General features: G+C 40.7%; 1 protein-coding gene across 3 annotated transcripts in view; it reads left to right on the top strand.

The window, feature by feature from the left end:
• The window catches only part of MEIS1 (Meis homeobox 1), a 136867-nt gene that overhangs the window by 75028 nt on the left and 39979 nt on the right, over positions 1-21860 (top strand). For all 3 annotated transcript variants that reach the window (XM_077766404.1, XM_077766407.1, XM_077766406.1), the window contains exon 8: positions 1429-1574. In XM_077766404.1, the coding sequence (XP_077622530.1) occupies positions 1429-1574 (146 nt within the window). The remainder of the gene's footprint in view (positions 1-1428; positions 1575-21860) is intronic.

Below are 21860 nucleotides of genomic sequence, written 5' to 3'. Positions count from 1 at the left end.
ATTGATTAATGGCAACATAACTACTATAGATTAGGCTGAAATGACGGAATCAAAGCAGAGAATTCTTTGCGTATGTAGTATATTTAGGTCACAGAAAAAAGGAATACGAAGTAAGAAACTCACAGAGTGATGTAACGGAATCTTAGGCTAGTTCCCATGTACAGTGACCAGGAAAATTGCCTTGCCAAAGGATCCCATTGTTTGGGCCTGTAGACTGCTCTCCAGGGACTTCCATATCCCAGGGAACGTGCTCTCAGGTGCGTGTCTTGCCTCATTGCAGAGCCTCGCTGCTGTAGCGGTCCTTCCTGGGCCGGACCAACCTATCCCTTTCTGAAAGTCAGTAGCTTCCCTCAAGAGTGGGGTCAGCAGGGAGGAAGGCACATTTGACAGAAGCTAAGCTCCTTTTTACTGTAGTGAGTTCAGTCCACTCTTGTTTTCCCTTCAAACTTTTGTGCCCAAACACAAGGTACTTAGTGTCCACTTGTACCTTATGACTTGTTTTGGACAGAGTGATTACATGGGCTGAAATTTCATTTTTTTGTCTTGTTAAACATGACATCATAAAAGGAATCCTACGTCTTTAATTTTATTGTGTCACAGAACCAGAATATTTTCTAGAAGAAACAACATAAATATTATAGCAAAAAACAATGGAAAAAATAGGATCCAATATTCAGGAAACAGATAATTTGTCAACAGATGATTTTGCAATGAGAAAATTTTTAATCTAGAAGAAATTTTAGAAACTTCCTGGATTTTTAGGATAATAAAATTCCTATTGACTCTTAATTATCACTTCGTTTGACTTACATAGTAATCGTTTCCTAATTAAAAAACTATTTTAGGAGTTTTGCCCTTCCTAAACTTGATGCTCTCTTTTTATGACAAGAAAAATTACATTCTATTTGAAGCATTCCTATGTCAAACTGCTTAGATGATGGATTACCTACATTTCCATGGCCTACTTTAGTCTTAAGATAGATCACTTGTGGAAATAGTTGATATCCTGAATGCATCTGCTCACAAGTTGACGACATCAACGACTATATGTGAGGTTTGAATACCCGGGCAGAGACAGCACCCCTGCCAATGGGGGCTACCATATGTAACTCCCCAGTAGGAGTTACACTTAGAATGTCTCAGCTCTACACATCTGAATAATTACCATGGCAACAAATCTACTAAAGAGATTGGCTATTTCCCTTCATTCCCTTTGACCTTTCCCACTGTTCTTTGGAAGAAGTTCCTTAGACCTGACTACTTTTGAGTCTAGGCCTTGTTCTTTCTGTTTTGGAAAAAAAAAAAGTACCAAATAAACTATTAATCATTTATATTGCTCTTCTGATTTTGTTTATATCCAAAGGCATTCTATTTGAATAAAGCATGTCAAGGTAGCATCAGTCAAAATTTGATTCACTATGTTTGCAGGTGATGGCTTGGACAACAGTGTAGCTTCCCCCAGCACAGGTGACGATGATGATCCAGATAAGGACAAAAAGCGTCACAAAAAGCGTGGCATCTTTCCCAAAGTAGCCACAAATATCATGAGGGCGTGGCTGTTCCAGCATCTAACAGTAAGTGGATTCTAAATGACATATGTAAACTAAATATGGACAATGAACCAGTTGTGATAGAAAAAAAATGGGGGGGAAATGATCCCTCTGCACTTGGAATATTTCATAAACCACTGTGTTCCCCTAGTTTTTACAAAACTGCTAGCACTTATTTCCTAGATACCCCAAATGAGGAGTTTTATTTGAAGCTCACTATTGCAATTTTGTTAACTGTAAGTTTACAAGGTTTAGGAGTTCATGTGACTTGTGATTTTAAGTGTGTATGTTAATGATGTTGCTTTTCTCAGTGTGACTCTTAGGTATGAGAACCCAGTCCTACTAAGAAGAAAGTTAAGACAAACCACAAAGGGAAGGACTTAATTTCTTCTAATGCTATAGTGTACCTTTATAGCGAATGGTCCAAAAAGTTTAAATCTTGTTGCAATGGCAAGATGCTCACCTAATTTGCTTTTAAGTGGCTCGAGTGCACTTGGTTGCCATTACAAAACATTCATCTGAGTCAGGGCTGCACAGTGAAAGTGGCCGCTGTACTTAGAACTGTAAAGGAAAACAGCAATATAGAGTCCGCTCTTCCTGTGTAGTCCCCTGTGACTTTTCAAGCAGAGTAACAGTTTATATTGTCTGTGTGAGTATTGCTGTTTTCACTGCAGGAATTCTCCTGGAGATGTGAGAAACTGGAGATTTGGGGCTTTATGCCACCAAGGGATTTGTTTTGTTTGGTTATTGTTCTGAATGAATTTCATGTTCAAAATATTTATAATCATAATATTTTGGTGGATATTTGTGTAAGTGCATACTGATTTAATGACATCTAAGGAAGAAGACAAAATGAAAATTTATGGATAAAATAATATTTTAGAAATCAGCAAAATTGTTAGTGAAGGAGACTTTCAATATTAGGGACAAAGGCTGAATTTAAACAGGTCATAGCCCAGTGTAGCCTAAGATGAATCAATGTTGGTTTTTTTTTTTTAAATGTCAGGAGCAAACTTTTTGTGTTACTCTTTTTTTAGCATAGTTGACTTTCCTTGAAGTCATTTATTTTTCTTAAGCATTAAAGTTAATTCTGCGTTGTCACAAATTATCCAGGTCTGTTGACCCTCACACCCTTGCCCACTTCCAGGGCCATGTTCCTCGGTGATTTGTACCATTACAGGGAGACAAATGGAGGCTGACGAAGGCCATGCTGGTTTCTCCTCTGGATAGAGGCTATGCCTCCAATAACACTCCAGGGTATAAATTAATCCAGAATTTCCAGTGTCTGTGAATAAAATAAAAACAGAGCAGCAGGAGTAACTAAAAAAAAAAAGTTTCCTCCATCTCTTCTAACCATTGTGATTCCAAATAGCAACTAGACTACACTGCGGGTTTTGGAATCTGCTTTGGAGGTTGGTTAATGCTGGTAGTTAGTTGAAGATTTAGGTTGTGGAGTTGATTTTAACATCAGATTAGGTTTACCTAAAATTCAATTCGAGGTCCTGCACTTAGCTGACACTTGTTACATATGTGTGCGTAGTTTGTAATCTGTCTGCCTCGTGCAAGTTTCCTACAGAGGGTTATCGACCACTATTGAAGGGTGGGGCGAAGGTGAGGGTCTGGAGGGCATAGGGGGCATAGCATGAAGAATAAATAGCAGGAGATACGAAGTGCCAGTTGGTCAAATGTGTTGATGCAGCCACACGGATATGTCATCACTGGAGCTGACCAGCTAACCCGATCTGGAGGATGAGGGGAGGAGGGGACAAAACCAGGTGGACCTTGAGTTACAGCCAAAGTCTATTTCCTATACTAACAGAAAAAAAAAAAATGAATGGATTTCATCAGCCACCATTTCAGTCTGCAAAGGAGCTTTGGCTTTACTTGAAGCTGAAGTGCCCTTGAATAAAATATAATCAAATATTGGTTCAGACAGAATCAGGAGGGAGAGGAGCAAATTCTTTTATTCATCCACCAGATTTCCTGGTTCTCTAGGTCATACCCTTGTGAAGAACCTTGCAGAGAGCTATGTTATCTTCTTAAAACAAAACAAAACAAAACACTCCTTAACAGCCAGCAAGGTTTTACCTGCATTGCAGTGTTTTTGTGGTCCATATGTTATTTGGGCGATGGGAATAGAAATTATTCATAAAGCGCCTGATTTCTTGAGGTCTGGCTAATTTCCTTCAGTTTTGGGGTCTGTGCTGGCCTGCACCACCACTACCCTGGAAGGGGAAACCCATTTGTCTATGTCTCCTAGCTTTCTATGAATACTCACAGAAGTTGCCTTGTGGTTTCCATTGGACATTCCTACCCGCTTCCCCCACTCCACTGCCATGTGCTCTCACAAAAATATGGATAGTGGTAACCATCTATAAAAAGCAAATGTCTTATAATATCATGTAAAAAGCAAAGGAGATATATTCAAATTTTCTCCCTTTTTCCTTCTTCCAATGAAAAAGATTCCCTCCCCTCTTCTCTAATTGCAAGAGCAGATAGATCTCCAGTTACCAGAACACCCTTCTCTGTGTCTTGTTATACTTCTTGAAGGAATCCAGACTGCTTAGGTAATGCTTATAGTCAGGAGCTAATAATAATAAATTCTATGGGAAAACCTCTAGAGTTTTGTTATTTGTCCAAATGTAAGTAACCAGTAACATCTACATACTAGTCTTATAACAACTTTATTTCAAGTTCTTCAAAGTGCTTCAGGGATGCACACAAATTCATTTGGCAGACAGGACAAATTTTAAATGATCACATTCTTTTAAGATATATTTTTTTGTAATGTTTATTTATTTTTGAGAGAGACATAGCCCGAGCAGGGGAGGGGCAGAGAGAGGGGGGAGACACAGAATCTGAAGACAGGCTCCAGGCTCTGAGCTGTCAGCACAGAGCCCAATGCAGGGCTGGAACTCAGGAACCACGAGATCATGCACTCAAGTCAGAGGCTTAAGCAACTGAGCCACCCAGGTGCCCCTAAATGATCACACTCTTGCTATATGATTAATGCAACTTATCTAGAAAATCCATCTGAAATCTTACAAGATATAAAAGCAATTGAAACTCTGGCTAACTAAAACAATAGCATTAACAATTTATTAGCAAATTGTACAAACTAATCTTTTCAATGCCAAAGGGCATATTATAAAACCTCACACACCTCTTTGCATTTTTTAAATTTTATTTCTGAGAGACAGAGTGAGACAGAGCATGAACTGAGGAGGGGCAGAGAGAGGAGACACAGAATCTGAAACAGGCTCCAGGCCCTGAGCAATGATGCGGGGCTCGAACCCAGGAACCATGAGATCATGACCTGAGCCAAAGTTGGAGGCTTAACTGACTGAGCCACTCAGGTGCGCCCCCCCCCACACACCTTTTTGAAAGCAAATTGCTACTTTTTTTTTCTTTTTCAAATAAATGGATCAATTGGGCTTATTCAGTTAACAGTAACAACTAACTACAGCAACAACATGCCTCTGAAAGGGCTTTGAAGCATTTGTGTGTTAGCGGAGGCAAAAAAAGGCCTGAATTAAAACAACAACAACAAAACCTTTCTGGATTTGCACCCCAGATGCATAAGAAAAATGTGCTGGTCTCTAGTTGTCCACAGGTAGATTTAATCAGTAGCACATTTTATTACTCCAAAGAGAGAACTGAAGCTTCATTCTTGGACTCAAGGTCTCGAGCAAGCTAAACTGGAAATACTTGTAAATGATGAAAATCATCAAAGAAAAAGAAAACAGATTTTAAACTTTGGTGTTTATGAGTAAAAGGAAATTTCAGTGATGTAAATTCCCACCTTAGTCTTAAGTTGAACATTTGCCTGTTTTGATAACAAAAGGTCTCTTGAAGGAAACTATTGCCTGAAAAAGAAAAGAATGACTGACGTTATTTAGATAATAAGAGAGAATTCGAGAGAAAACAAAAGCGTTTATTAATAGAAATGCTTGCATTTGCCTGAAAACAAATTACTGCCAACAATTAGAAAATACTTAATATTTGAGTATGAGTCACTGTAGAGTGACAGTTCAGGGACAGATGCTGCATCAAAGTTTCTTTTTCCGTCTTAAAAGCATTATTCCAACTACAACTATAACCTACTATGTCATAATGTTTCAACTCAATGTGTTTTGTATATTGCCAGTTATTTCGCTAGTAGTGTTACAAAGATATGCCTATGGGCCTCGTGGAAATGAGGAGAAGGAATAAATAAATACAATGTTAAGGTAAAAATCAAGCATTTTTTGTTTTGTTTTGTTTTCCTACCCTAACATATTGCAGATTTAAATATAATCTAAATAGAAAAGCGGTTAATATGGTTCTTATTTAAAATATGCAGTGACATATTTTCTTGCATGGAGCTTGCTCTGTGTCCCAGGAATCTTGAAAGTTAGGGAGAATGCAAACTGTTAAAATAATGCACCGGAGGGTTCAGGTGAAGCAACCATACAGGGGGTGACATATCTGGCATTGACTAGGAGGCAAGGTGACCCTGAAGGTGAATTGATTTTCATTCACATTCTCTTGGATTCCTTTCCCTGATCCTTGGGATCCCATTGGTACTTCATAGAGACACTTTGTTTCTATGTCAAATACACATATTTTACTTTTGGTTCTATTTGTTTCTTTTTGTGAACTTCTAGCCTGGAAAAACTTTTTTTTTTGTTTGTTTTTGTTTTTGGTCTGTGGCAAAATTGTGTCTTGATTTCTGATTTATAAGGCTTCCCTCTCAATGTGGATAAAGCCAAAGTGAGAGGTTGTAGAATCTTCCAGGTTGAGAATGGCGTTTCCATAGAAACACTATTAGATGAAAAGTGCCCTGCGGGTCCGCCACTCTAAGGATGGAGTAAATGGAATTGAATTGGGAATTGAATGCTCTAGAAGAGACAGATGTTGTTTCATTGGTTTTGCTTTTGGTAACAAGATCTGTTGGCGACATCTTAGTGTCATATCTCTGCTTGCAGTTTTGGAAGAATTGTTCTCTAAACATTAGGAATTATTATTACACTGAAAACGTCCTTCTCATTGGTATCCAGATAACCCATTCTGTTGATCAAGGTGAGTGAAAGGTCAAAAGGCAGGCAGAAGGACCTGTAGGCAGGCATGTAGGTAGGTAGTAGATGGAATTTGCCCCTCTCTTTCTACTTTTGTTTTTCTGTCCCTCACTCCATACACTGATAGATTTAACAGTAACAATTTCCATTGTGCCTGACCAGCTAGCATGATTCAGCTCAAATTAGTCCTAAGAAGATATTGGAGCAGGAAGACTATTCTCAAACTCTTGCATAGATTGGGAGTCAGGGTAGGAAGACAGTCCCTCCTTCCAACTAGTCCTAATTTATCTTCCTGTTCATGTGCCTGATCTAAGGAAGGTGTTTTGTGCAGATAGCAACTTTGAGTCCTTCGTCGCTGCATGAATCTGCAGATATGTTATTAAATTACGATTCTTGAAAACTAGTATGTAGGGGTGAGAAGACTTTTGCCCCCCTCAGATGTCCACGTACCTTATCAAAAGTGAGCTCTTTTAAACCTAGGAGAATATCTATATAGTTATTACTTTTTCCCTTACACGTAGTTGCCATTCACCTTCATAGGTTTTAATAATGATGAAAGGTCAAGGGTCAGTCATTGAGTGGCTCGGTTGGTTAAATGTCTGACTTCAGCTCAGGTCATGATCTCACGGTTTGTGAGTTCGAGCCCCATGTTGGGGTCTGTACTGACATCTGCTTCGGATTCTGCGCCTCTCTCTTTCTGCCTCTCTCTGTCTCTCTCAAAATAATAAGTAAACATTTACAAAAAATAATAATGATGGATCAGAGCTAGGCTTTGCCAGAACTAATCTAGGTTTGAGTGACAAATACCTCTATCTTAATTTTAAGACTTGCTTTGGAGATAGCGTATTTCAACTTTGATTACATCGGACCCTGACTGTCTTTCACCCAATTGGGAATTATCTCTATCAAGAGGAAAATGGAATAGATTATTTAATTACTTGGAGGTAATATTGGAAAGCCCTGATTCTTCTGCAATACATGTCATATAAACTCTTTTAATAATGAAGCGGGTGGTTTTTAGATTCTGGGGCAACTGCTTTTTTTCTTTTTCTTAGCTGGTTATTGAAATCCTAATGGGATGGGTGATGAATTTTCTTAGGTCAGGTAAACTGAAAAGGCTACAGCTGGAATTCTTCACCCAGAAGAATCAGAGTTAATACTAATGATCACTGTGAATTAGAAGATCAAAGGCAAAGCATCAGCCTCTTCTCCAAGTCGTTGCCCCAGAGGCCATTAGTGACCTGGCAGAGCTCTCTCGAAGCCTTCCACACACCTCCTTCCCCTTGTCCCAGCCTTTCTTCCCATGATGGTTGTGCACTTCTGACCTGGGGTAATTATAGTCGGTTGATGAGGGGGGAGGACAATCAAAAGTAAAAACAAAAGTCCAACTTGAAAATTGCCCGTTTATCCAGGTACATAGGACTCATAGCAAATGAGCTCTGACTGGGGCTCTATGTTATTTTGGGGATATGACTGAGATTTTTGTCCTCAAATGGTTTGTTCATGTCATTGATGGGTGGTGCCGTATACAAGGGTCTTGTGTAGAGTCTGGCTGCAAATTTGTCAGATTATACCAAAATTAGGAAGGTACTTGTTGGGATGAGCACTGGGTGTTACATGGGAACCAGCCTGACAATAAACTATTTAAGAAAAAAAAAAAGATTATACCAAATTTTTTCCTTTTGCTTCCAAGGCTAAGTTAAAAATACACTGTAGTTTGGTTCTCTGATATACTCTCAATTGGACTAATTAAATAAAGGATTAGGTTCAAAACAAAAGTGTCCATAGAAGCACAATTTATTACGTTGATCGTTGTGGATACACAGAACTGCTAGAACACTAGCCCGCAATTTGTACTTCAAAGCATACATCACTACCATGTCTTCTTCTGATTCCTCTCCATGACCATATATTTTTGAAGATAAAGTATCAGATTTAGTCAACAAGTATACAACCGCCCCACCTCAGTTTACCTGAAAGATTAAAAGTGGAGCATTGCATATATATGTGTGAGCATATTTTTAAAGCTAACTCAGTCTAACCCTTAGGAATTTCATAGAATATAAGCTTGACTTTTTACTTCCTCAATGTTTAAGTTTCCTGGTGAAGGTACTTTTGCTTTAAGGTATGTAGGTTTGATGGAGAGCAAATCAGTTGGTTTTGTGTCAGAAAGGATTCCAGTGTTTTGGTATGGTTTGGTTGGTTGGTTTTGCCACTAGAAGTAAATCTGCGTGTCTTGGAATTTAGGATACTTGATTTGACTTAACTGGAAGCATCCCCCCATCACATCTCAGTCTTCCTTATGGAAGTATAAGTATCACTGTGGGTGCATATATGTCCATCCATACGTGGACGTTTTTCCATAGGACAAATCTCTCTGAACTCCTGCTATCTGTACCAATCCCAGTGAGGAAAATGAATCCATTTACTTCTTTTGATCCCATAAATATTTGTGGCCAGGGATCTCGTTTTTCTCTTTTTGCTTTTGTGAGTGTATGCCAGGGGATAACCAAAGAGTGGAGACATTGCAGTCAGTGGTCTGTTGCTTGGGTCACAAAAACCCTGTTGGTCATGGTCCAAGCTTACCTGTAATAACTAAATGCCATGAGGTAACAGAAATTATCTTCTTAAGGCTCCTAGGTAGCAGTGATTGTGATTGTGAGGATTCACATCAAAATGACTGATACTGACAAGGATGTTTCAATACTGCCTGTCCCTCTGTCTGCAGAGTCCTGAGCTTGGGAGAGCTGGCTCACACCAAGGGACTTCATACACCCTAGTGTGTCAAGAGCAGGAGAGAGCCCTCAGGAACTCAGATAGGTACCAGTTTCTTGATGGGCCTGTGGAGAGCCTCCGACAGCAAAGGAGTAGCTGAAAGAGTTATGCCAGGCAATTTTCTACATTTTGAAGACCTTTAGTCCTTGTTTTTTCTTGCCATTACAAAATGCCTTCACTCAGCAAATTATAGCCCAGTGAGCATGGGTCCCCTTACACTTTGAACATGGTAAAGAAGAGATACACCTCAAATAACTTGAAGCTGTAAGTATGAATATCCTAAGTTAGGTGATATGAGACACGAATTGCTTGGTTTTATAATATATTATTCAAAATATTCTGAAATAGAGGCCTTCAGTTTGACTGAAATAACTACTTCTATTGGAATGTCCTCCTGGTGTTCACCTTTAAGAAGAGAAAGGGATGATATATATGAACTTAACCTGTTGTGTATCTTTGTTTTTCAGTTCTTAATATTCTGCGGGCCGTTTTCATCTGTTTTCACATTAGCTGTGTTGCTAGCATCCTTACAGAGCCCATGTGCCCTCCTGTGACATGAGTGACCTCTGAGAATTCAGTGTCTTAGGAAGTTCTTAGGATGCCCAGGGGCCAGGCCTGTTAGCAGGAACACTCATCATAAGAAAGGTCAACAAGTAGAGATAATTTCTGTTGCAGGTGATAGAAGTTTGGGAATAATTACTCTTATGTAAAGAAAAGCCAGGTTCCAAACTTCTTGGGGGAGAAACTCTACCAAAAAATGACTTGATTTTGTGTTTAAAAATAAATGAAATTATCCCCTGCCAACATAATGTTACTTTTATCATTCATTTTTTTTAATGATTTTTATTTATTTTTTGAGAGAGCGAGAAAGCATGAGCAGGGGAGGGGCAGAGAGAGAGGGGGACAGAGGATCCAAAGTGGGCTCCATGCTGACAGCAGCGAACCCAATATAGGGGCTGAAGTAACAAACCATGAGATCATGACCTGAGCCCAAGTCAGACTCTCAACCCACTGAGCCAGCGAGGCAGTCCTATCATTCATTTTTCTAAAAATGATTTATTAGAGGCTCCTGGGTGGCTCAGTCAATTAAGCGTCCAACTCTTGATTTCAGCTCAGGTCATGATCTCACTGTTAGTGAGATCGAGCCCCATGTTGGGCTCTGCACTGAGAGCACAGAGGCTGCTTTGGATTCTCTCTCTCCCTCTCTCTCTGTCTCTCCTCCACTTCCTCCTCTCTCCCCTCAAAAAATAAAATAAAATAAAATAAAATAAAATAAAAATGATCTTTAATTGCTTGGCTGTTTTGACACTGGATCCTTCTGCCCTGTTAACAGCTGAAGAAAAACATTGATCAAAAGATGAAATAAAATTATAATATGTATCTCTCTGGTGCTTTGTAGTTTAATATTTTCACATACATTGGATTCTGAAGATAATCCTATAAGGTAGCAGGATGACAAAAATGAAGTTTAGAGAAGTTAATGATTTTTCTCAAGGGCAAAAGCTAGGACCTGGCTGGGCTGGAACCAGAATCTCCTGACTTGAATTTCCATGTGCTTTCCACCACGTTGCCTCTCAAATACGGAGCAGATCAAATCGCATTGTGGAAGTTCAAAGGTGTAATTATAATCTCGTTCCATGAACTAGCTAATTAGTATTTTTTTTAAATAAAAATAAGAACCAGAGGGTTTGGCATAAAACTTCATAATGCTATTTGATGGTTATTGGTAACTACGGATCAAGGACAGTCCTTTCCTATCTGGATTCTTTTTCCAAACATTTTTGCCCATAAAAAAGGCACGGCTAGAGCTATTGATATGTTGTGCATCTGTAATCATTTATGCATTGTTAGAATTTCAGATTTTAAACATTAGCTGTTCCTCCTTTCTCCTTATGGAAATATGTAAATCTCTCCCCCTGTATTACTAACAATGTCTGATAGTAGTTTGGGGGTGAGGAATCGCTCCTCATGCAAATCCTAACTCAACCTTCTAACACAGAATTTAGCTCCTTGAAGATTTTTTTTGCTCATCACGTGTCCAGGACACGAAAGAGCTATGTCTTTAATTTGCTTTATGGAGCTCGAGGAAGCTGCTTCTACAGTCCCGATTACTCTTGAAACTACAATCCAACTGTCGTTTCTCAGCAAAGAAGGTTGCTAAGCCCTAGAGAGTGAAGCCACTGCTCTGGGCTATGACACTGAGGTCTGATCATTTTAAAGCTAGTAATAACCAGAATCCTAAAATTCTTATGAATAAAATGTAATTTTAGTAATGTTTCCATAAACAGTGGTAATGGTGGCATTTTAGTAGGCAGTGACATTAGTCACATCGAAATTGCACCACATTGGCTTTTAAATTACTCCACCTGTCTGTGTGAATAGAATTTTCAGTGTAAAAGCAGAGAGACAGCTGCTGCTAATGTCTTCTTCTCCCTGCGCAGATAATGCTGGCAAATCCACATGCATAAAGGGCTGGTTTGTGATGTAAAACGGTACCTGACCCTGCCGACTCCCCGCTCTACAAAGAAATACCTTTAATTACCAGTGGCCGTGTTTAGTTGTTGATATACCAATGTCAGCTTCCAGGGCTGTGACCTCAGGTTCACTCCCTGTAGTAATGTCACCCACCATACACTCTTTTTCTTCCACCCACATCCGTAGTGAGATGGGTGAGTGCTTGCCTTGATGTGTTTCAGAATCACGTAAGGCATTAATACTTAAAAGGAAAACACCTAATACTGTGTGAACTTGATTGATGATCTCTCTGTTTGAGAACTTTTAAAGATTAGTGGAATCTGGTTCCTTCTTTGTAGCCAGGATGGAACTATGTAGTATACTGTTTATACTTTCAAAGGGCTTAGCATCATTCATCCAATATAAATACATGTCCTCATGTGAGGATCATAGCCAGGCAGAAAGGGCTAGGAACAGAGGGGCTTGAGAATATAAATTTTTTTTTTTTTTTTTTGCTACCGTGTTTCCTGTTGACATATGATGATGCTTACTTTCTGGAGACGCCTATTTGTTTTTGGCCTTCTGGTCTTTTGTAGCAGCTACATCAACACAGGAATGGGCTAGCCAAGGGGATCCTCCCGTGAGCGAGGTCCCTGTGGCCAACAATGTATTTGGGGAAATGGTAGGTAGGAGATGTACTTGTCTGGCTCATTTGCGAGACATTCTTTTTGACTTCTTTCACACAACTGGTGTTTTCGTGTTTAATTTAACAAGGAATGAGTAGTAAATGAAAGCTGCTGCCTGAAATCCCACTGTGAGCGTGTTTTGCACTTGGCTCCCCAGTGACAAGGCAATTTGTGAAATTATGTGATGGAGTAATTAGATGAAGCCAGGGCTCCTGATTGTTGCCATGCATATGTGGCGAAGGTTTGCTGGGAAGAGGGAGGGGGAGAAAGAAATAGATTATTACCCTGGCAAGTTGGCTCAAAGCTTCTTCATTTATTTGTAAACAGAATATTTAGTGACCGCATAGGAAGTAGCTGTAATCACCAGCTCATAAAGAAACCACAGCAGAGCTTTTGAATTTTTGCAGAGTGCTCATGTAAAATTTAAGCTGGGAGGCAGAATCCCTGTTAATGTAATTAGGATCTAATTTACCACCCTTTGCACACAGATGTAATAATGTCTAGATATTTATTCTATCTTTAAGCACGTTACATATACCTCAGTGCAGCAGTTACTGAACAGAAACAGGTGTGAGCACTTTCCTAATTCGTTTTTACACTGTAAACACATAGCAATTTAAGGGAAATATTTACCAAAAACGAGGGGAAGGAATGTCTGCAAATGAGGCAGTAATGGACAGTTGCCCTTTATGTACTGATGGATTTCTCAATGGTTAAGTAAATTAAAGCAAATGCTAGAAAAATCAATAGGCCAGCATAGTCTTGGTTTTGCCTCATAGACTTCAGGACAGAATGACAGATGTGGTGTCTATGACCCATTTAAGTATTAATGCTTGAAAAACTGCCTCTGCACGCAAGGTTATAGGCTTAGAAACATTCTGCTATATTAAATTACAGACAATAATATTTTTAAGTATATGTGGAATTTATATGTTTCAGTTAGGTTGTCCTTATGTGTTGCATTTATACCGGAAGATTAGTTGCTTAGTTGCTGCAGTAGCATCATAAATCAGTTTTGAATGTTCCCACACAGAAACGCCTTCATAAGGTTGTAGTTGGAAGGCGAGGATGATGTTATACCGAGCTTCCATGTATGGGGAAGTGAGTGTGCTTGGTAGCGCTCTATGTGGAAACCAAATTAGATTTAATTAAGGGGTAGATGCTGAGAGCCTTTGAAAGAATCTTTAAAACACCATTCAAATGTGGCATTATAATTCAGTTCATCTCCGGGGCTACAGATGCTATATTTTTCATTTGAACTAATATGGCCGGCTTGTCACGTAGGTTGACTGTCAAAGTGTGTGGCATTTTAGGGCTATTCTGATGTTCTAAGAGGTAGGCATTAGCCTCTGAGAAGACCAAGCTGGCCTTTGGGTAGCGCCACAGAGAGTTCCTTTTCTCATCCATTGTTCCCATTACTAACCGCAAGAGAAGGGATGTGAATATGGTCACATGTTGGTTTGCTGACCACCGGAGACAGGAGGGTGAGAAGAGAAACAAGGCAAAATGTACTTGAGTACCAGCTTTAGGGAGCAAAGCTGGTTTTCATTACCAAATAAAGGAGAAGGTTGAAGTCATCATCTTGGTAATTTGGAGAGAGGTGCCTTTTGTTGCAGTAAAAGAGTTGGGCTGGCTCGAGTGTCCTCTTTATGCTGAGTGAACTTAGACAATGATTTACTTCTTTTGCGCCTCATGACAAAGCAGACATGGCACAGCCTGCCTCTGGGTTTTGAAACTCAGTACGTACAGGGGATGGATAGTGTGATAAACTAAATCACTGGACACATTGCTAGGTTGATACAATGGGGAGAAGTAGAATGATTGTTTAGATACTTAGTAGAAGATATTTTCTTGATTTTAATTTCCATACAATATAGTGTTAATATTCATGACATTCCTCTGAATCTGCATCAGGAGATATAGCAATGTACACATTTGGAGATTTAACTGATACATAAACGGTAATTTTCAAAAAATGAAAGTCTACCATCTAAAAAGCCAGAAAGTGGAAATCGTTACAGAGTTAAATACTCTTTTGCTTCTTTTAAATCAGGGCTTCCTAAACGTCAGTGTGCATTCATATTATCTGGGGATGTGTTTTTATTTTTTATTTTTTAATTTTTTAAAGTTTATTTTTGAGAGATAGAGCATGAGTCGGGGAGGGGCAGAGAGAGAGGGAGACAGAATCTGAAGCAGGCTCCAGGCTCTGAGCTGTCAGCACAGACCCTGACAGGGGGCTTGAACCCACGTACTGTGAGATCATGACCTGAGCCAAAGTCAGACACAAGGGACTTAGCCACCCAGGCGCCCCAATGGGGATTTTTAAATGAAGATTTTTAAATGAAGATTTTTATTCTTTTAATGTTTTATTTCATTTTTGAGAGAGAGAATAGAGAGAGCGAGCGAGCAAGCAGGGAAGGGGCAGAGAGAGAGGGAAAGCAAGGATCCAAAGCAGGCTCTGCCCTGACAGCAGAGAGCCTGCTGTGGGGCTTGAATCTAGGAACCTCGAGATCATAACCTGAACTGAAGTCAGCTGCTTAATGGACTGAGCTACCCAGGTGCCCTCCATCTTTGATTTTTATAGATTTTTTGCCTTTGACTTTGAAATTTAACCCATTATTTTATCATGTAAATTGAACTGAAATGTTTTGTTTTTCCTCTGCGAACTTTCAATTCTTTTTCAGCGCACAAGAACTTCCTTTTGAATATCAATGAATTTTTAAAAGGTAGACTTATTTTTTTAGAGCAGCTTTAGGTTCATGGCAAAACTGAGGAGAAGGTACACAGATCTCCCATATATCTTCCCTCCCCCACTCCCTCCACATGCAGATCCCCCCCATTGTCAAAGTCTCCCCACCAGAGTGGTACATTTCTTACAGTTGATGATGAACCTATATTTGACATGCCATTATCACCCAAAGTCCAAAGTTAGGGTCCACTTTTGGTGTTGTATATTCTATGGGTTAGAATAAATGGGTGACACGCATCCATCATTATAATTTCATACAGGGTAGTTTCACTGCCCTGATTAATTATCGGAGAGTTTTCATTGAGTCTCTTGAATACTCAGAAGGCTTCTGGTAGACCAAGGACCCTGCTGATATACAGACTTGTTCTTTCGGGCTTCTTGATAGTGGTCTTGTGTGTTTCAGCAGGTAAAACAGTAGTTCTGAAGGTTGAGCAGTACAGAATCTTGTCCTCCACCTCCCTCTGGCTTCACTTGCCCTGGTGACAATCTGCCCTTGATGGATGTTATCATGGTGCAAGGGTGTGCTAGCTCCCAAATTCCTGTTCTGGCCCCCTAGATCTGATGGCCTTTGTCAGGAAGAAAGGAACAGAATCACCAACTACAGAAATGATGCGTACCTTTGAAGGCAAAGTGCTTTTGTTTCTAGTAGTATTTGCTAACTTTGTTCCAGGAAATCCTTTCATACTTCCACTGCCTTCTGTACTTTATCTGCCATGGGCACTGTCCAATTCACAGCATTCTGAAAGGTGCATTTGTTTTAAAAAATGAGCATCTGAAAAGTATATTCTCTCTAGTTTGGCTAAGATTAGAGGAATTGTTATAAGGAGGCACACACCTATTAATCATTGCTTAACAGGTAAATTCTGTCACTCATTAGAGTTCACATGCTGCATGTAGTTTCTTGAAATTAGGTCATTTATTTTGGTCTAAGTCATTGAGGATCAAAGGTCATAAGGAATCCAAAAGCCATTAGTCAGGGTTCTTTTCTGGACCCCTTAGATGTCATTGTGCGAGTCACCCATGGCAGCCCCGGCCTGGCCTGCTGGCAGCGAGCTGGCAGGGTGCCTACTTTATTTCCAGTTTGCATAGATAAAAAGCAGAGCAGCTACTCTCAGAATCACTATAAAAATAAGCTTACATAAAATCTCCATTTGAAATACAGTATGTGTGTGCCCCTGCATGCTTTCTCTTGTGGAAGCCATGGGACCTAGAAATCAAAATTAGGAAGAGAGGCATACATTTGATGGCATTGTGGATTATTCTTTGTTTTGGCGAAGGCATTTATAATTCATTGTGAATGTAGCGAAGACTGGATTTTCACAAAGAATCGTAATGGCAGTCCAAGTGTTTTAATTTGCTAATGTAGAATACAAATCAAAGCATCGTTTTAGCTGTTGTCAAAAATATATATTGCTATCCCCTCTTGAAAATATTGAAGTACATTTGGCAGTAATGAGTTTATGCGTATCAGGAGCAGTGGGTAAGAGATGTAGTCAAGTCAATTCATTTACTTTCCCCATTGAGCCCTGTGGGTCTCGGGCCCACACCTTGAAGTGAAAACATCATCAATTACCAAGCCGACAGGCGCCCAGGACTTACTCCCTGAAAGTGTTCATATTGGACCAGAAACCACGAGCACTCAGCAACATTCATCACTTCAGTGTTCAAGAGAGTGATTGAGTAAATGGTGGGGTGAAGTTCCAAGGAAAAAAGGCCAAATACATAGGCATAAATTGCAAATATTTGAATGTTCCAGAAATCAAGCCATGAAAGCAAGTGACCCATTTGATTTTGAAAGCTTATTAATTATGAAGTCGTTAGTTTGCATGTGATCCTGCATTTAATAAGTGTGCCCCGTTTACAGAGGGACCATTTTACAGAAGAAAGGGGGATAGAAAAGGCTAAAGAGCTACTAGAGATCTTAGTGTACAATAGAGACTGGGAAAAAAACTTCAGAGCCCTGACTCTAACCTGCTAGATCTCTCTGCTTCCACACCCTGACACTTAAATTTATGATTTGTTATTGCTTTTGAAATTGTCTGAAGTTGACCACATCTGAGGAAAACTGAGGCAGAAGTCTGCATGACCCCATCAGAGACACTGCTTTGCCACAGTCATTCAGAAGCGACCAAAGGGACTCCACGACGCCATCTGAGCTGTGGGTTCTGGGCAGCAGGTGCCACGCTGTCCCTAGGTGGCTCTGACACCTGCACTGCAGCACGAGCAAGTGTGGGGTGGGGGTGGGGGTTATACTGGCAGAGGGATGAATGCAGGGCCTCATCTAGGAATAGGTCGTTCGGCTTGTGCAGAGATGACTGGAGTGGCTTCCGTGATGTGATGACCTAACCCCACCACGTAGTAGGAAAGCGCTCCTTTCAAATGTGCCTCTTCTTTATCCCCGCTGTGATCGATGGCTAAACTTTGAGTCAGACCTACCCTCATCTTCAAATAACAATATCAATGGGTCCATGAAAGTTTTCTCCAAGGAAGCTCAAATGCTCCTTGAGTGCCTACTGTGTGCAAGGAAGCATGCACGTCCTGGAGCTTTCTAAGCTGTTTGAAAGGGACATAGATCGAGTTGATGGTGCGGTCTGTAGAAAGCACTAGAGGGAAGAGAATATGAGGAGACAATGGCAACAGTTCAGGTAAGAAGGCTCTGTTGTGGACTGCAAAGAAATGGACGGGCAGAAGGTATTTTGGAGATAAACCTGGAACCTCATAAACAGAATAGCTGGCACGCGTGTACCCATGCTATGCTGAGTACCAGTGATGTGCCAGGGCGGGTTCTCGGAGCTGTCTGTCTTCAGTGCAATATGTGTAGAGAAAAATAAAATGACTGAAAGTCCATCTGTCTATTAGCGTCATGCACCGGCTCTTCTAAACAATGTCAGTGAGTCAAATACCCGTCCCTGCTGGGGGACGCTGCTCCCGCCCCACCTTCACCTCGGTAGGCCATTGCTAAGCAATGCTTTATCTCATGGAATTCCCATAATGACCCTCTAACGGAGGTCCTGCTAGTCTCCTCATTTACCCGATAAGAAAACCAAGGTTCAAGGAGATTAAACAACTTGCCTGAGGTAGCACAGTAAGAAGCAGCAGCTGGGATTTGAACTCAAGCCTGTTTGACTCTGATGCCTGTTTTCAGGACGACTCATGAGTGGACATTTGCTAAAGAAGAGCATCAAAGGTGACTTCTCTGTTTCAGGTTGGGTAGTTAGGGAACACTGGTATCAGTGGTCTCTTTGATGTCAGAAAGGAAATCAGAAGGAGGAACTGGTTTCAGGGGAATGGTAAGGAGTTCAGTTTCAGATACATTGCGGTTCTGGTGCCGGTGGGACATCCACATGGGCTGTATGGCCAAGAGTGGGAAATGGGATTTCTGGAGCTTTGTGAGAACACAAGTCTTTGGTGTTTCCTCCACCAAACCTAAAAGTGTATATGGAATGGATCCAGAGAGTGCTAAAAGAGAGAAGGAGGTCAAGGGTGGAATTTGAGTGGTGCCAGTTGTAAAGGCTATCTGGAGAACAAAACCTAGAGGAAGAGACAGAGCAGCAAGCAGAGAGGTATTCTGTCAAATGTGGAGGTGGGCCTAACTGATGTCTGGGATTCCATCAGCTCAAACACTTTAGTATTCTAAGAAAAGGAAGGAAGATACAATGATAAGAAGCCATAGGGTCCATCCCCAAGCAAATCCATCATGGCCCCCACACTGGTTCCCTTCTCCTGTCATACTCATCTCAGTGAAGAGTATCACCATGAACCCAGAAGCTCCAACCAAGAATGACTGAGAGTCATCCCTGAAATTTTGCCCTTCTTTTCCCTTCACAGATAGTTGCTCATTCCCCGAGTTCTACCAGTCCTCCTTCCTAAATGCTCTTCCATTCTCTCATCCCTATCTAGTTCCGTTGCCACTGCCTTGTCACCTCCTGCTTGCCTGTTTCCTTAATCAGCCTTCCTGCCAGTCAGTCTTTCTTATAAATAATCTTTTTTTGCCACCACAGCAATTTTTCTAACATAAAACTTTGGCCAAGTCTCCCTCTCTTTAAAATCCTGTGACATTTCCCTATTCGCCTTAGGATACAACATTCTTGGCATAGCATTCAGGGATCCTCCGAGGTCTGACACTGGCCTCAGTGAGCCCACTGAGCACCAAGGCTCCTCTCTTGCCCTTTCTGTACAGGCTCCTCACACCATTGCTGCCTCCAAGCCTGAAGGCTTATATTCCCCACCACCGCTGAGTGGTTCTATACTCTGTGCACCTGCACATGCTGTTCTCTCATCTGGAATGGGTCACCTCCATGACCTTGTCTCCACTTCACACTTACTTCTGCATCCTTCACATCTTCTTTCAACTGTCACTGCCTGGAGAAACCATTCCTGTCCTCTCCAGGGGAGAGGAAATGGCCCCTGCCACCAGAACCGTAATACCTCGGTGGTCATCTGATAGAGAGCACTTATCATGGTGACTGTTTAGTTATGAGTGACTCCCTATCTCGAGGTCAGGAGTTAATCTTTCATCTCTGTGTCTCCAGAGCCATATTATAGATGCTTGATAATACTTCTTGACCAAATGAATGAGCAGTTTCAACATAGAGATGACCAACCTGGAGAGTTTTCTGAAGTAGAAAGGGCCAGGAAGGGTCCTGGTGTCTGAGTTAGGATTATTATCAGTGACCTTTGAAAATGCTGTTCCAGGCCTTTGGAGATATAAGAAATTGTAGCATGCGGCGTGAGGGTGAGATCCCCATAGGGCAGCAAGGTTGACCCTTTCACAGTTGCTTGAGGGATATATTAAAGGATACAGTTTGGGCAGTTTGAGGAACTGGTAACAAGAAGGGAAGGTCTTTCTTTTTTCGGCATTTCAGAGGAGGGAGATTTAAATACCGCTGCCAGCTAGAATGGAATTCAGCTGTCTTTCATGGAGTGGCTACTGTGTTCCATGCAGTTTGTTAATGCACAGCTTAACTATTTACTTAGGCGACAGAGAAAGAACCTTTGGAGATAAAAGTAGAAAGGTACTGATTAATGGCATGAGGAGGATCAAGAATGAGCTGGCAGTGGAAGGATGGAGCGGGAAGGGTGACAGAATGACACCTCAGAGGCAGGGCTTCGCAGTGAGAGTCAGCCAGGAGAGGAAGACAGGTTCCACAAAATAGAAGAGGAACATCTTGGGTGCTGTCCTCCTTTAAGCAGACCAGGAGACAAAGCCAACTACTGACTGTCCAGCAAGTAGGATCGGGAGCTGGAGAAGGATGGAAGTCATTGGGAAAAAGTAAGTTTGGGGGTTGGGGAGGAACAGGAAAAGAAAGAAGATAAAGGACTTTGACAGTGCAGTTGAGAATGCATATAAAAATAGCACTAGTCCCGACACTGTGACCAGACTTTTAAAAGGTCCATTTCAGGGGTGCCTGGGTGGCTCAGTCGGTTGAGCATCTGACTTTGGCTCAGGTCATGATGTTGTGGTTCATGGGTTCGAGCCCCGTGTCAGGCTCTGTGCTGACAGCTGGGAGCCTGAAGCCTGGAGCCTGCTTCAGATTCTTGTCTCCCTCTTTCTCTGCTCCTCCTCCACTCATGCTCTCGCTCTTGCTCCCATGTGCTCTCTCTCTCTCTCTCTCTCCCACAAAAATAAATAAACCTTAAAAAAAAATTTAAAGGTACATTTCATAATCAACCTGTTTTTCGCATGTTCAAATAAAGACAAAATAATGAATTTTTAGTGGTTTTCCGCAAGAAACATGATTGCATTTTCTATTCCTTAAGAACTATTACCATGAGAGAAAATTCACTGAGCCCCAATCTGAACTACTTAAGTTTGTGCTATCATATGTAGGTTGGTGAACTTGAGATTGCAGTAAAGGTTTTATCTCAGTTTTGGAGGAAGTTATCATGCAATTACTGTACATTATCTTTCAGTGCTGGTTGTATGAGAAGTTTGCAAACTTGTTATTGATAACCTTTGAATGCGAGTTCAATGAAAACCATGCAAATGCAGCTGTCTGCTAAGATAATTTTTTTCCTTACTGAGATATATGAGAGAAAAGGGGGAATTGTAATTTAACTACAGCAAATCCACACGGTATTTTAAAATATTTGAGCAACTATAAAGGTTAACAAGTGAAAAGATTTCAGGTATGCTTTGTAAGTCATTCCTCTGCCAGAGGCCTCATTTTTAAGTGGGAAAAAGGGCTGGCTGGCTCGAACAGGTTCCTTTAGCTTTATGAGTTGAAGTTAAATTGATCTTGACACCACTCCAGAAAAGCCTACTATTGTCATTTTGGTTTGATGGTAAATGATATACACCTGGCTTCATGAAATAAAAAGGCACCCCACATCTAATGAAACAGCTCATTGTGATACATAAAGAACAGTTGACTCAGTGTGATGGGCAAGTCACTAGATGACTCATTTGAAGTCTTACTGTTTAAATTGTAAGGACTACCTGCATGCAAAGGTGCTAAAAAGAAGATAGAGAAAAAGAGATAGATAGATAGATAGATAGATAGATAGATAGATAGATAAATGGCTCAGCGATCTTTCAAATATGTTTTAAGGAAGAGAACTAAAAATAAGTCTCCTATTCAGTACTGCA

Source organism: Crocuta crocuta, unplaced genomic scaffold, assembly GCF_008692635.1.
Source record: "Crocuta crocuta isolate KB4526 unplaced genomic scaffold, BGI_CrCroc_1.0 scaffold113, whole genome shotgun sequence".
Classification (NCBI taxonomy): Eukaryota; Metazoa; Chordata; class Mammalia; order Carnivora; family Hyaenidae; genus Crocuta; species Crocuta crocuta.
The sequence above is the reverse complement of the archived record's forward strand: the minus strand, read 5'-3'. Positions and strand labels throughout refer to the sequence as shown.